General features: G+C 39.2%; 1 protein-coding gene across 1 annotated transcript; it reads right to left on the bottom strand.

Annotated features, from left to right (window-relative positions):
- Nucleotides 1-2,523: 2,523 nt before the first annotated feature.
- On the bottom strand, nt 2,524-11,245 carry LOC126756950 (hornerin). Its single transcript, XM_050470461.1, has 8 exons — nt 11,158-11,245; nt 6,861-7,075; nt 6,723-6,788; nt 6,437-6,568; nt 4,833-4,942; nt 4,657-4,768; nt 3,701-4,156; nt 2,524-2,957 (listed from the first exon to the last, which is right to left on the bottom strand). Exons 1-8 carry the CDS (start codon nt 11,173-11,175, stop codon nt 2,681-2,683), a joined length of 1,386 nt encoding a protein of 461 aa, XP_050326418.1. The 5' UTR covers nt 11,176-11,245; the 3' UTR covers nt 2,524-2,680.
- Between the last annotated feature and the right edge of the window lie 679 nt (nt 11,246-11,924).

The following is an 11,924-nucleotide window of genomic DNA, read 5'->3' as shown; positions in this document are numbered from 1 at the left end:
ATAGAGTATTAGTCACATAATTTATGATTACGTTTACGTGCCAAGTTCTCTCCGGATGTATCACAGTAGTTTTATTACATGCGATTGTTTTATGGCCAAGCTTATAATCTGCGGTTCACGTTCACATTTTAAAAGGGGTTCCAATCTAACCAAGACAGCAGTTCTTCAGGAACTCGTCTGTTCGCTGCGCGTGGCGTCACTTCCTTCAAAAATAACCCACTTTTTCTCTTTTCTATATTTAAAAGAGAAAAACGAAAACTCTTTCGAACTCTATATAAAATTATTTCTCTTAATTCCTCATTAGCAATGTCGATAATATTAGGGTGGCTCTGTAATTGATTTGATTTGCTACTATAGAGCTGTGGTAATCGGAAAGAGTTTAAGGTGAGTTTATTCTTCTTTATTGGAGTGGACACCGTTTACGCGGTTACAACCGAGTTTACCACAGCACGCTAGTCGTTCTTCCTTTTCGCTGTTGGCGCCAATTGCATATTCCAAATTTAGCCAGGTCCTTCTCCACATGGTCTTTCCAACAGATTAGAGGTCTTTCCCTTCCTATGCTTCCACCGGCGGGTAGTGCGTCGAATACTTTCAGAGCCAGAGTGTTTTCATCGATTCGGACGACATGACCTAGCCAGCATAGCCGCTGTCTCTTAACGTCGTATCTCTCGTACAGTTCATCATTCCATCGACTGCAGTATTCGCCGTTGCCAACGCGCAAAGCACCATAAATCTTCCGCAGAACCTTTTTATCGAAAACTCGTTACGCCGATTCATCAGTCCGAAGTAGCACCTGTTGGCAAGAGTTATTATGGGTTGGATTTCGAGGCTGACGTTGTTGTTGATGTTAATACTGGTTCCAAGATAGACGACATTACCTATGACTTCGAAGTTATGACTTTCAACAGTGACGTGGGAGCCAAGTCGCGAGTGCGACGATTGTTTGTTTGATAACAGGAGATATTTCGTCTTGCACTCGTTCACAACCAGACCCATACGCTTCGCTTCCTTATCCAGTCTGGTGAAAGCAGAACTAACAGCGTAGTTGTTGAGTACATTGATATCAATATCATCAGCGTACGCCAGCAGAGGTAAACTCTTATAGATGACTGAACTTCTCTATTTAGCTCTGCAGCTCGAATTATTTTCTCCAAGAATAAATTGAAGAAGTAGCACGTTAGGGAGTCGCCTTATCTGAAAACTGGTTTGGTATCGAACAGCTCTGAGAGCCCCTTCCCGATCCTGACGGAGCTTTTGATATTGCTGAACGTCAGTTTACACAGCCGTATTAGTTTTGCGGAGACGCCATATTCAGACTTAGTAGCATAAAGGTAGTTCTTTTTCTTGCTATCAATAGCAGCTTTGAAATCGACGAAGAAATTACGTGTGTTGATCTTTTTTTCACGGGTGTCTTCCAAGATTTTGCGCATGTTGAATATCTGGTCAGTTGTTGATTTTCCAGGCCTATAACCACACTGATGAGGTCCAATCAGTTTGTTAACGATGGGCTTTAATCTTTCAAACAATACGCTCGATATAACGTTATATGCGATGTTGAGCAAACTTATCCCACGGTAGTTGGCGCAGATTGTGAGGTCTCCCTTTTTGAGGATTGGGCAGAGCGCTCTTAAATTCCAATATATGGGCATGTTTTCGTCCGACCATATTCTTCAAAAAGGCTGATGCATACTCCTTATCAATTCAACGCCACCGTTTTTGAATAGCTCAGCCGGCAATCCATCGGCCGCCGCCGCTTTGTTGTTCTTTAGTTCTGGGTAATTGCTATTTGAACTTCTTCATGATCGGGCAATGGAACGTCCACTCCATCGTCATCGATTGGGGAATCGGGTTCACCTTCTCCTGGTGTTATATTGTCACTGCCGTTCAGCAGGCAGGAGAAGTGTTCCCTTCACTCACCCATTTCCGCCTCTCGTATCGCTTCCCTCTTCAATTCTCGGTATCTATTCCAATACTAATAAAATGCTATAATATTTACACAAAAAAAGAAAGAAAAAGTACTGCATGCAATTATCACCAGTTATCGATACTCTCCTTAGATCTGTGTATGATTGATGTGTTGTGTGTCAAATATACATCTCTAGAATGACATACGTATATTTTATCTTTAATTTTTATTTAACAAAGAGTAAATTGTTACTTTTTCATACTCACATGTATAGGAATACTATATACACTATTTTTTCACATAAGGGTTGTTTGCATTGTATCAAAGAAATCAGAAGTTCGATACGAATGGGTTGGGCGATGTCTCGCGATCCGTATGATCGTCTTTTCTAAGCGTTATCCGGCGGTAAAGACTTCTTAAGATGAGGCTGATTTCGCAAATGAATGCTGATGAAAACAGCTTATAACGCATGCATTGGGAATATGAAGATTCCTCTGTCGCCGGTTGCCTCCAGAATTAAAAAAATAATACTTAATCATAAAAACAACAAATTATTTTTATACAAATTTTGTTGTAAATGGTTTTACATTTACAAAACGCTTTATTGGAGATTGAAGTTTTTCTTTTGCTTCACCCATTGCATACATATATTTTCCGTTCTGTGATTAGATTTTACAAAATATTTATTTTTAGGAAAATATTACATTAAATAATGTTATGCTCTTATTATTATTCTTATATGTTTTTTTATCATTTTTGATTTTGCTGTTCTGATCATTGTTTATCCCTGACATTCGTTTGCATTTGCATTGAATTTGCCATGCCGCCATCACTACCTCCACGACCGCCATCGCCGCTATTATTCATATCACGATTTTGTTCGGCAACCATTGATGATGACGAGATATTGCTGACGCCATCGGCATTGCCACCACTGGTATCCTTATCTGCTGCATTGTCCGCCGTCTTCTCATCCCCTACCGTATTCGAGTCACGGTCGAAGAGGTAGCTACCACCTAATGGACGTGGCGGTCGGCTACCGTAGGAAGAGCTGTAAGAGGTGAGAGGAGTAGAAGCCTTCTTTTAATTATTTTACCCATTCACTGTAGGATTACAAGTGGGTGATAATCAAATCGTCACTAATTTGTATGAGTTTATAATTTTTTTTATGTTGCAGGGAAAAAATAAGTGATGTTTTAGTAGACATTCTGGATATGGGAACAAATTTTTAGAAGTGTGCAATATAAACTTCGTTTTGTAATTTTGGTTCTAATATTTATTGAGTTCTGGTATTCAGTTTACTATGATCGCTTCCTTGCTCGTATTCAGGTTTTTGGTTTGAAAGGATAGCTCGAACATTTTGAAAGTTTTCCTTCTAGATAAACCCTTTTAACCAACTTAGAAGTTAGAATTAGGTAGATTTAAATAAAATAGGGAATTAAAAACACTTGAAAATAATAGCGAATCTATCATATGATATTGTCATCAATACCGCCTTTGATTCGCCAAGGCTTGAGAGTAGCGAATCGAAAGAACTCTAATTTACATCAAGCTTCAAGTTTTGAAAATCCATAAAAAAAATTGAATTTTTATTTTTGAGAGGAATTTGCCATACTAGCCATTAACAATGGTCTAAAATTCGTAAAACAAAACTTGGCAGCACTAAAGTATTAAACTCGCTAACCTTGTTGTAGCTTTTACTTGAAAATTTTTTTACAACAGAGCAGAGATATAGCGAATCGAAGCAACTAATATAAACCAACACCTTGCCAACCACCAAACACTACAACTTACCTCTGCGGATCCCTGTCACGCTCACGCTCCCGCTCGCGTCCTCTATTCTCATCCCTACCGCTCCCCCGTGCACTCGACGCCTTATCGCGCTCATCTACATAGTTCCAACCTTGACTACTACTAGAATTACTGCTATTATTTGCACTTGTGTTGCGTGTTGCAGCGCCTGCGCCGCTTCCGCTACTGGCACTGCCAGCGCCACTACTACTTCCCGCACCATAACTGTAACCGTAATCATAGCCATGTTGGCTAGTTATGGGCCGCGAGGTCACTTGTGTTGTACTACCAGCGCTACCGCCTCTCGAAGCGTAGGGACAGTCAGTGACCCGCACACCACAAGGTGAAGAGTAAGCACGCTGATCGTAGCCAGATTTACTGCTCGGGTAACGTTGACGATCACTATCTTCACTCGCGAAATAATAACCGCGTCCGGAATTGTCAAATCCCGATTGGCCTCTGCAGTTGCGTTATGGATGGCGCAACGGGGCAGCGCGGCGTCGTAGATAAAGCAAAAGTAGTTGTAAGTAGTAGTTGTGTGTTTGCGTGCGCGTGTTTGGAAGCAGTGATGTTGTTGTTACCACACATGTATACACACATATATATTTTTATATTTGTTTAGTTTAGAGATATTCAAGTGCAACAAAGTGGAGAATCAGCGGGCAGAGAGTTTTTGGTGTTGTTGTTTTACACAAACATATGTACATATTAAGTAATTTAGTGTTGTTGTTGTTATGCAGTATTTTTTACAGTGACGGTAGTATAGACAATATGCAATGAGAATAAGAAAAGAGAAATTGCATATATAAAATAAAGGCAAAAAGTGGTTAAAGGCGAAACAAATACATATATACATAGTACTTATGTACATATATGCGAGAGTTACAAACATTTACTACATACATACAGACAAGTAAAAATAACAAAAGTTATAACTTCAATAAACTACGCCACATTACCTGTAGGTTTCATCAAAAGGACGGTAATTGCGGTAGTCATAGCGCGATGAGGTGGAGCGATCGTAGTAGTCACGATCGTAAGCGCTGCCGCGTGGACGCTCATAGTAACGATCTGGCAGGGTTTAATTAATATTGAATTAGAATATTTATTTCAATCGAAACTTTTGTAAACTTACCGCGAGAATAATCGCCATAACGGTCCTGTTCGTATCCACCACGGCGATCATAGCGATCATAACCACGTGTATCATAGCGATCGTAGGTGCGCGAACCCAAGCGGTCATCTCTGAATGAAAATAAGTAAACACATTTCAGCTACTAGAGAAGATACAAACTCGCAAACTATGTGGCATGAAAACTACTACACATGTACATATAAATACATATGTACGTATGTATATAATTTCTAAGCACTAAGCGGAACTACACTGCAGGTATCATACAAGCGTTCGGCAATAAATCACTATAGATGACGTAATACTCATCATTCAAGCTTCAATTTAATTACTTGTATTTCAAAGTCAAAGTTAAAATAAATCTGAAGAGAACATATAAAAAAAAAACACCGAAAATAATGGGTTTTTCAATATGGACGCTACAAAAGTCGATCGATAGGGACAGCAAACGACGCCATATTTTTTCCCGCTCTTTTGACATTTATCTTCAGTAAGGCTTACCATTTCATCATGGAAAAATATGCGATCCAACAACGAATCGAAATTATTCAAATTTACTATCGGAATTTGGAGTCAGTGGCCTAAACTTTAAGAGCGCTACGTCTAATTTATGGTCAACATAATCGTTTTGTCAGATAAACAATTGAGCATCTAGTGGAAAAATTTGAATCTATAGGCACAGTACAAAATGTTCCCATACCAGTGAGACAAAAAAGTGCCGTAGTATCGAGAATATTGCCGCCGCTAGCGCATCAATTGAGGAAGATCCAAATATGTCTATCACACGTCGCTCTCAAGCGTTGGGCATTTCTGCAACGTCATTGCGAATTTTGCGAAAAGATCTTGGCCATCAGAATCGTCGTATGTTCGTGAATTGGACTGAGCAACAACTCGAAAATGATCCGAATGTTCATCGGAAAATCATCTTCAGCGATGAAGCTCATTTCTGGCTGAATGGCTTCGTCAATAAACAAAATATGCGTTATTGGTCAGGCAGCAATCCACACGCACTCCATGAGTCATCATTGCATCCCGAAAAAATTACGGTTTGGTGCGGTTTATGGGCCGGCGGCGTCATTGGGCCGTACTTCTTCCGTGATGATCAAGACCGGCACGTTACTGTGAATGGGAATCGCTACCGCTCAATGATAACCGAATATTTTTGGCCCGAATTGGATGATATGGACTTGGACAATATGTGGTTCCAACAGGACGACGCCACAAGCCACACAGCGAATATCACAATCGATTTATTGAAACCCAAGTTTGGCGAACGTGTTATCTCACGAAATACGGTGGCATTATCTTGGATAATATTCTGAAAATTTTCAGAACGACAACTCAAACACTGAGGAACGACTAATGGTCGCGTATATCTAGACGAGCATGGATTCTTTCGGGGAAAAGCGGATCAACTCGTCATGCTGATCACCACTCATATAATTTTAGCATCTCCGACGCTTCCTTATGACTTTTGAATAACACTAACAAGAACAATTTACATTTAATGCAACTACCAGCACTATGAGACTATAGCCTTCAACTAGATTGAGAATATTTAAATCTTTTTCTAAAATAGTAAGGATACTTGTATATCTACTCACCTATCACGGTAATATGAAGATGCCATGGATGAAGACGACGAATAACGATCATAATCCGGTCGATAGCGATCCTCCGAGCGATAGCGGTCTTCGGAACGATAACGATCATCGTAACGATCGTAAGGGTAATACCTAAAAAAATATAAAATAAAATCATTCATTCGAACTTTAGTGACAGGGTGTTAAACAAATAATATTTTCTTATAATATAGCTATCGCGGCTATCTGTGGTCTGCCCTTTCAACCAACCATACAGCTGTCTCTAGCAAATAACAATGCTACGTACCAGTTGTCCGATGAACGACTGGAATAACCGCCAGTTCCATAGTAACGACTGCGATCATCGCCGTAACTAAAATTTAAAAAGACAATTATTTTCGGTTTTCATAATTTCTTTCTCAGATTTTCGTAGTATTATACGCACCGGTCTTCGTAGCAACGCACGCATCTCGATTGTCTGCTCTTGCGGTATATTGATCCTAAAACACTTTCCGATTGTGGCGCCGCCGCATTATCGCCACGATTCGAATCGTACAATTGCACAATCGAAGACTGTGCGTTGGAGGAAGCTGGTTGTTGTTGCGCTGCTGAGGTTAACGTTAGCCATTCTTGGTGCAGCAGCAAAGCTAACCAAATTACCTAAAATGGGTGAAAAGAGAATCGATTATAAGTATATTGTATATGTAGATATGCGTCTAAGAAGTTTTGGGTTACATTACTATTAGATGAGAACTGTAGTTTAATCTTATTTAATTTAGTTTGTGGACTTAGGTGAAGTACAGATGATAAGCAATGCTTCCAGACTACCTATTACTGGCGATGAGTCTTGAATCTATGTATGCTAACGACCCGGAAGCCTAACATCAATCGGCCAAAGGTGAGCCGGAACCGAAAACAAACAGTCAAATCAGGTCTAAAATCAGGGTTATGTTGACAGTTTTCTTCGATTCGATTCGATTCGAGGTGTGGTGAACTCCGAATTCCTTCCGACCAGACTAACTGTCGACAAGGAATACCATTTGAGTGTTATGTGTCATGGGCGCGAAGCTATTCGTAAAAAGAGGCCGGTATTATGGGCCAACAACTCTTGGTTTTTGCATTGATTCTTCGTGAGTTTTTCGCCGAATTTTCAACCAATATCAGGCCGAAATCACCGTATTCACCTGATTTAGCTCCGTGTTGCATCTGGCTATTCAGCAAACTCAAACGACCGCTTCGGGGAAACCGTTTTGAGTCAATTGAAGCTTTTAAACGTGAATCGCTACGCGCATTGGAGGCTATTCCTGGATTAGACTTTAACAATTTTTTCAAGTATTGGAAAAAACGTTCTAACAGGTGTGTTAGGGTCAAAGGAGATTACTTTGAGGGGGACGACATAGATTTTGAGCTATAAAATAAAAAATTTAAAATTATGAACAAAGTCCTTCCATTTTTTGCTTATATATTAGTAGAGGAAAAGGAAATGAAATGGTTCAGGGTAAGAGAATGCGGAATTCTATTCAAAAAGCCATTCAATCTCAGTTAACCAAATACGATGGAATTTTGTATGGTTTTCCTCTAATCTATTTGAGCTCTATAAATCCAATTTGAATTTATAAAATTTTCTTTGGCAAATATTTATGTTATGTACTATTTGTAGTTGTCGATGGAAATGATATTTGCATATCTATAGAACTACATACGTATAATTTCTCGAAAATGAGGGCAATAATCTCGTTATCGATCGATCTTCATGCCAGTGAACTCGTCGATCTTCAAACGGTGCTTTCATCGAACGCGCAGGCATTTGTTCAATTTAATTTCACAATTCAACAGTTATTTGGAGCAAATGCGGCAGCGATTACCAGAATGTGCCACGATATGGAATAACTGCAATTATGAAAATAAATATTGGCCAGCAAGGCAACGATCGCTACCGAGCAAGCTCGTTTCCCAAAGTGGCGAAAAGCTGCAAACAACGCACGGCAGAATGTCAATCAGCACAGATCAAATTGAGGCACGCCGGCCATAATTGTGTAACAATATTGTAGCTCTAATTATGCATACATGTGTGGGTGTGTGAGTGTGTGCGTAAATATATGGCGTATCCATAGTTAAGCGAGTGAGTGCGTCTGACACTTTGCTGGCTGGGCAGCGTTGTTAACGCCACGACCACAAGCGGCGGTCACAAAACTGTCTATGTCAGCGCTTTTACCATTAACCACTCACCGGATCTAATTAATGCAAGTAAAGTAAATATGTAGCACACACACACACACACACATCTGCATATGTATTAATTCTGCAACAATGATTTGGTTATACCATAAATTTGGCTTATATAAATACTAAAGTTATTGTTTAAACATTTGACGCCATTTTTTGGGCCTATTTGTTTTTGTTGTCGCTAGCATTTTTATGAAATTATGATAAATAACATTGACATCATTCGCGGCGCGCAGCGGCAACAGCCCTGAGGGGCGCTTAGGCAGTTTCAACGAGAAGTATACTACACTTTTATTTAGTGGCAACAGCAAATACAACAACAACAGCAAGACATAAAGTCAAATCGAATAGTCAGGCAATTGGTCAGAATGTTGAAATGTTGCGCGCGCGCACGCTCTCCACGCATTGCTAGTCAAGCATCAGGAGCCACTTCCGCTTATGTTGTGGTATAGAAAATATTTACGAATATGTAAAAGATACACATATGAATGTACACATATACAATATGTATGTATGCCTGTATAATAGGTATAAATATGTAAATATTTTTGTGGTCCGTGGTGGTAATTCGCGCGGGAGCTCGAAAATGTACTTTGGCTTTTAATAACTTTCGTTTATTCTATACTTCATACCATTTCTATGGTCTATGATAATGTCTATGACAAACAGTCAATTCAAATGTTTGTAAGGGGAGGGAAATATGATAATTGTTTTATTGCCTGTATTCATTCATTCGATTATTGAAAATAAAAGTGTTCTCCACACTGAGGGAAATACGGGCTTCCGAACATTTCGTGAAACGCTTTAGGCACATTCAATATATTCAGTTGATATGGAGGTGCACAAGTTGCCTCAAGGAGATTTCAGCAGCAGGATATTTATGTCAGCGTTAGCAATTATCTCTCAATTAACAGGCCAATTGAAAAGTTCCCGGGCTAGCATAGTAAAAAACCTTTTTTTGGCAAAATTCGTTTTTTGTTCAACATAGTTCCTTCAAGAGAGGCACACCGGTTATAGCGACCCTCTAAATTTTCGTTACCATTTTTGTAATACAAGTTGTCCTTTGCTCAGTTGCGGCGATCACCTCTTCGTTCGACGAAAATATCTTCCTAGCGAGCATTCTTTTGAGATGTGAGAACAGGAAGTAGGCGCTATTGGCCAGATTTGGAGAATAGGGTGGATGCGGAAGCAATTTGAAGTCTAACTCATGAATTTTTGCCATCATTCTCATTGAATTGTGAGACGGTGCATTGTCTTGGATTTCGGACGATTTCGTCTTTCGCTGTTATTCCTTTTTCAAGGTAGTCAATAAAAGTTATTCCATACCCATCGCAAAATACAGACGCCACCTTGCTAGCCGAATGTTGCGTTTTTTCACGCCTTGGAGCGGGTTCATCGTATGCGCAGTCCACTCGGATGACTGTCTATTAGACTTTGGAGTGAAATAATGGAGCCATGTTTCATACATTGTCATATATCGACGCAAAAACCCGGGTTTATTAAGCTTGAACATCTCCAAAGACTGCTCCGAATTATCTACCCGTCATCATCGTGGGTGTTTCTGGTCAAAAGTAAGCTCGTGCGGCACGCACTTTGCACAGAGGTTTCTCATGCCCAAATATTCGCGAACGATGTAATGCTCAGTTGATATTTTTAGAGTGCATGCTAGCTCGAACAACTTTACTTTACGGTCATTCAAAATTATTTTGTGGACTTTTTTGATGTTTTTGTGGGTAACAACGCCTTTTGGGCGTCTACTGCGTTCATCGTCTTCGGTGCTCATTTCATCGCGTCTAAACTTAGCATACCAATCCTTAATGTTTGATTTTCTGGGATAGTGTCCGGAAACTCATCACCAAGTCAAATTGTTGCTTCATCTATATTTTTCCCCTCTTCAAAAAGCAATATTTTATCAACGCACCAATTGTGTGGTGTGGAAACAATTGGTTTACGACACTAGAAGTTTAAGTGGCGATTTTGCCTTAAAAAAAATTTCAATAACAAATTTGCTAAAATTTTGTGTTTTCAATGGAATCACAGTAACAGAATCGCTGAAAATATTGCAGAAGTTGAATATTTTGCAAAAACGATATCGAGTAGGGGTCGCTACAGAGATGCTTGACAACGTAATTGAAGACCTCAAACTCATGAAATGCTTCATTACTGGTGGCGAGACGAGGGTTTATGAATATGAAGAAACATTCCAACAATTCGAAAATATTAAATTTTGAATAACAATTCGGTACTCTTAGATGTCCGCAAATTTAATTTTATACTAATTATCTTTACCAAACAGTTTAAAATTATATATTTTGTATAAATTGACCTCAAAGAGATGATTTTACGGTCAATTAGTGAATATATGGGACCTTTTCGAAAACACTATTTTGTTTTAAATATAACTTAAAAGCTTTAATAAATATTCCTTTGCTTTATTCAAAGCCTTTGGCACTGATTCTCTACAAAATCCCTAGAAATTTGCTGGTTTTTCCAATATATCCACAGCTTTTACATACCACATTTAGTTGTTTCATCCTTAATCCTTAAAGCAACGACGATCACTTTGCAGAATTCACAATTTTTTATTCAAGCAGTACAAATTCAACTTTTCTTCTTTTTTCACTTTAACACCACATTTGTCCAACACTTTGCAAACTCACGCCAAATTGTCTTTAGTTGTCTTAAATTAGAATATTTTAAGCACTACTCATACAAAGCCTCAGGTGATGTGGATTTGGCTGAGTTAGAATTTTAGAGTTAATTAGTCTGCGTGCGAACCGCGCTGACTTTCTTGTTTTGTAAACACACTGCGAATGCGCGCATCCCGGCTCTTGGTCTGGTATTTATTTAATATTTTCCACTTTGCCATCCATCAGTTAGCCGCTTAATAGCATTGTAATCATTTTTGGTAGCTTAGTTTGGCTCAAATCATTTTGGCATAGCATTAATTGTGTTATTGTTGTTGTTGTTAACGACGAACCGAAGAGAAGCCGTGCGCAGCTACCTGAGTGGATCAGAGACCGAATTAACGGCGCAGGGCGGCTGGGTCTGACTCTCCGCCAGCGGCGAGAGCACATAATCTCCACCAACAATTTAATTCAAAGTTTTAGCCAGAATAAAAAAATAATACTAATAATAAAAGTGTAGAAAAAGCGCCAAAGTGCCAACTGAGCGTGGAAAAGTCGTTAGTTAAAATTCATAAAAATCATATGCAATAATTAGAGTAAAACTAGGGAGAACATAAAAACTAAATAAGCACAAACAAACACAATAAAAATGTGGC

This window comes from Bactrocera neohumeralis, chromosome 4 (genome assembly GCF_024586455.1).
Source record: "Bactrocera neohumeralis isolate Rockhampton chromosome 4, APGP_CSIRO_Bneo_wtdbg2-racon-allhic-juicebox.fasta_v2, whole genome shotgun sequence".
NCBI lineage: Eukaryota > Metazoa > Arthropoda > Insecta > Diptera > Tephritidae > Bactrocera > Bactrocera neohumeralis.
The sequence above is the reverse complement of the archived record's forward strand: the minus strand, read 5'-3'. Positions and strand labels throughout refer to the sequence as shown.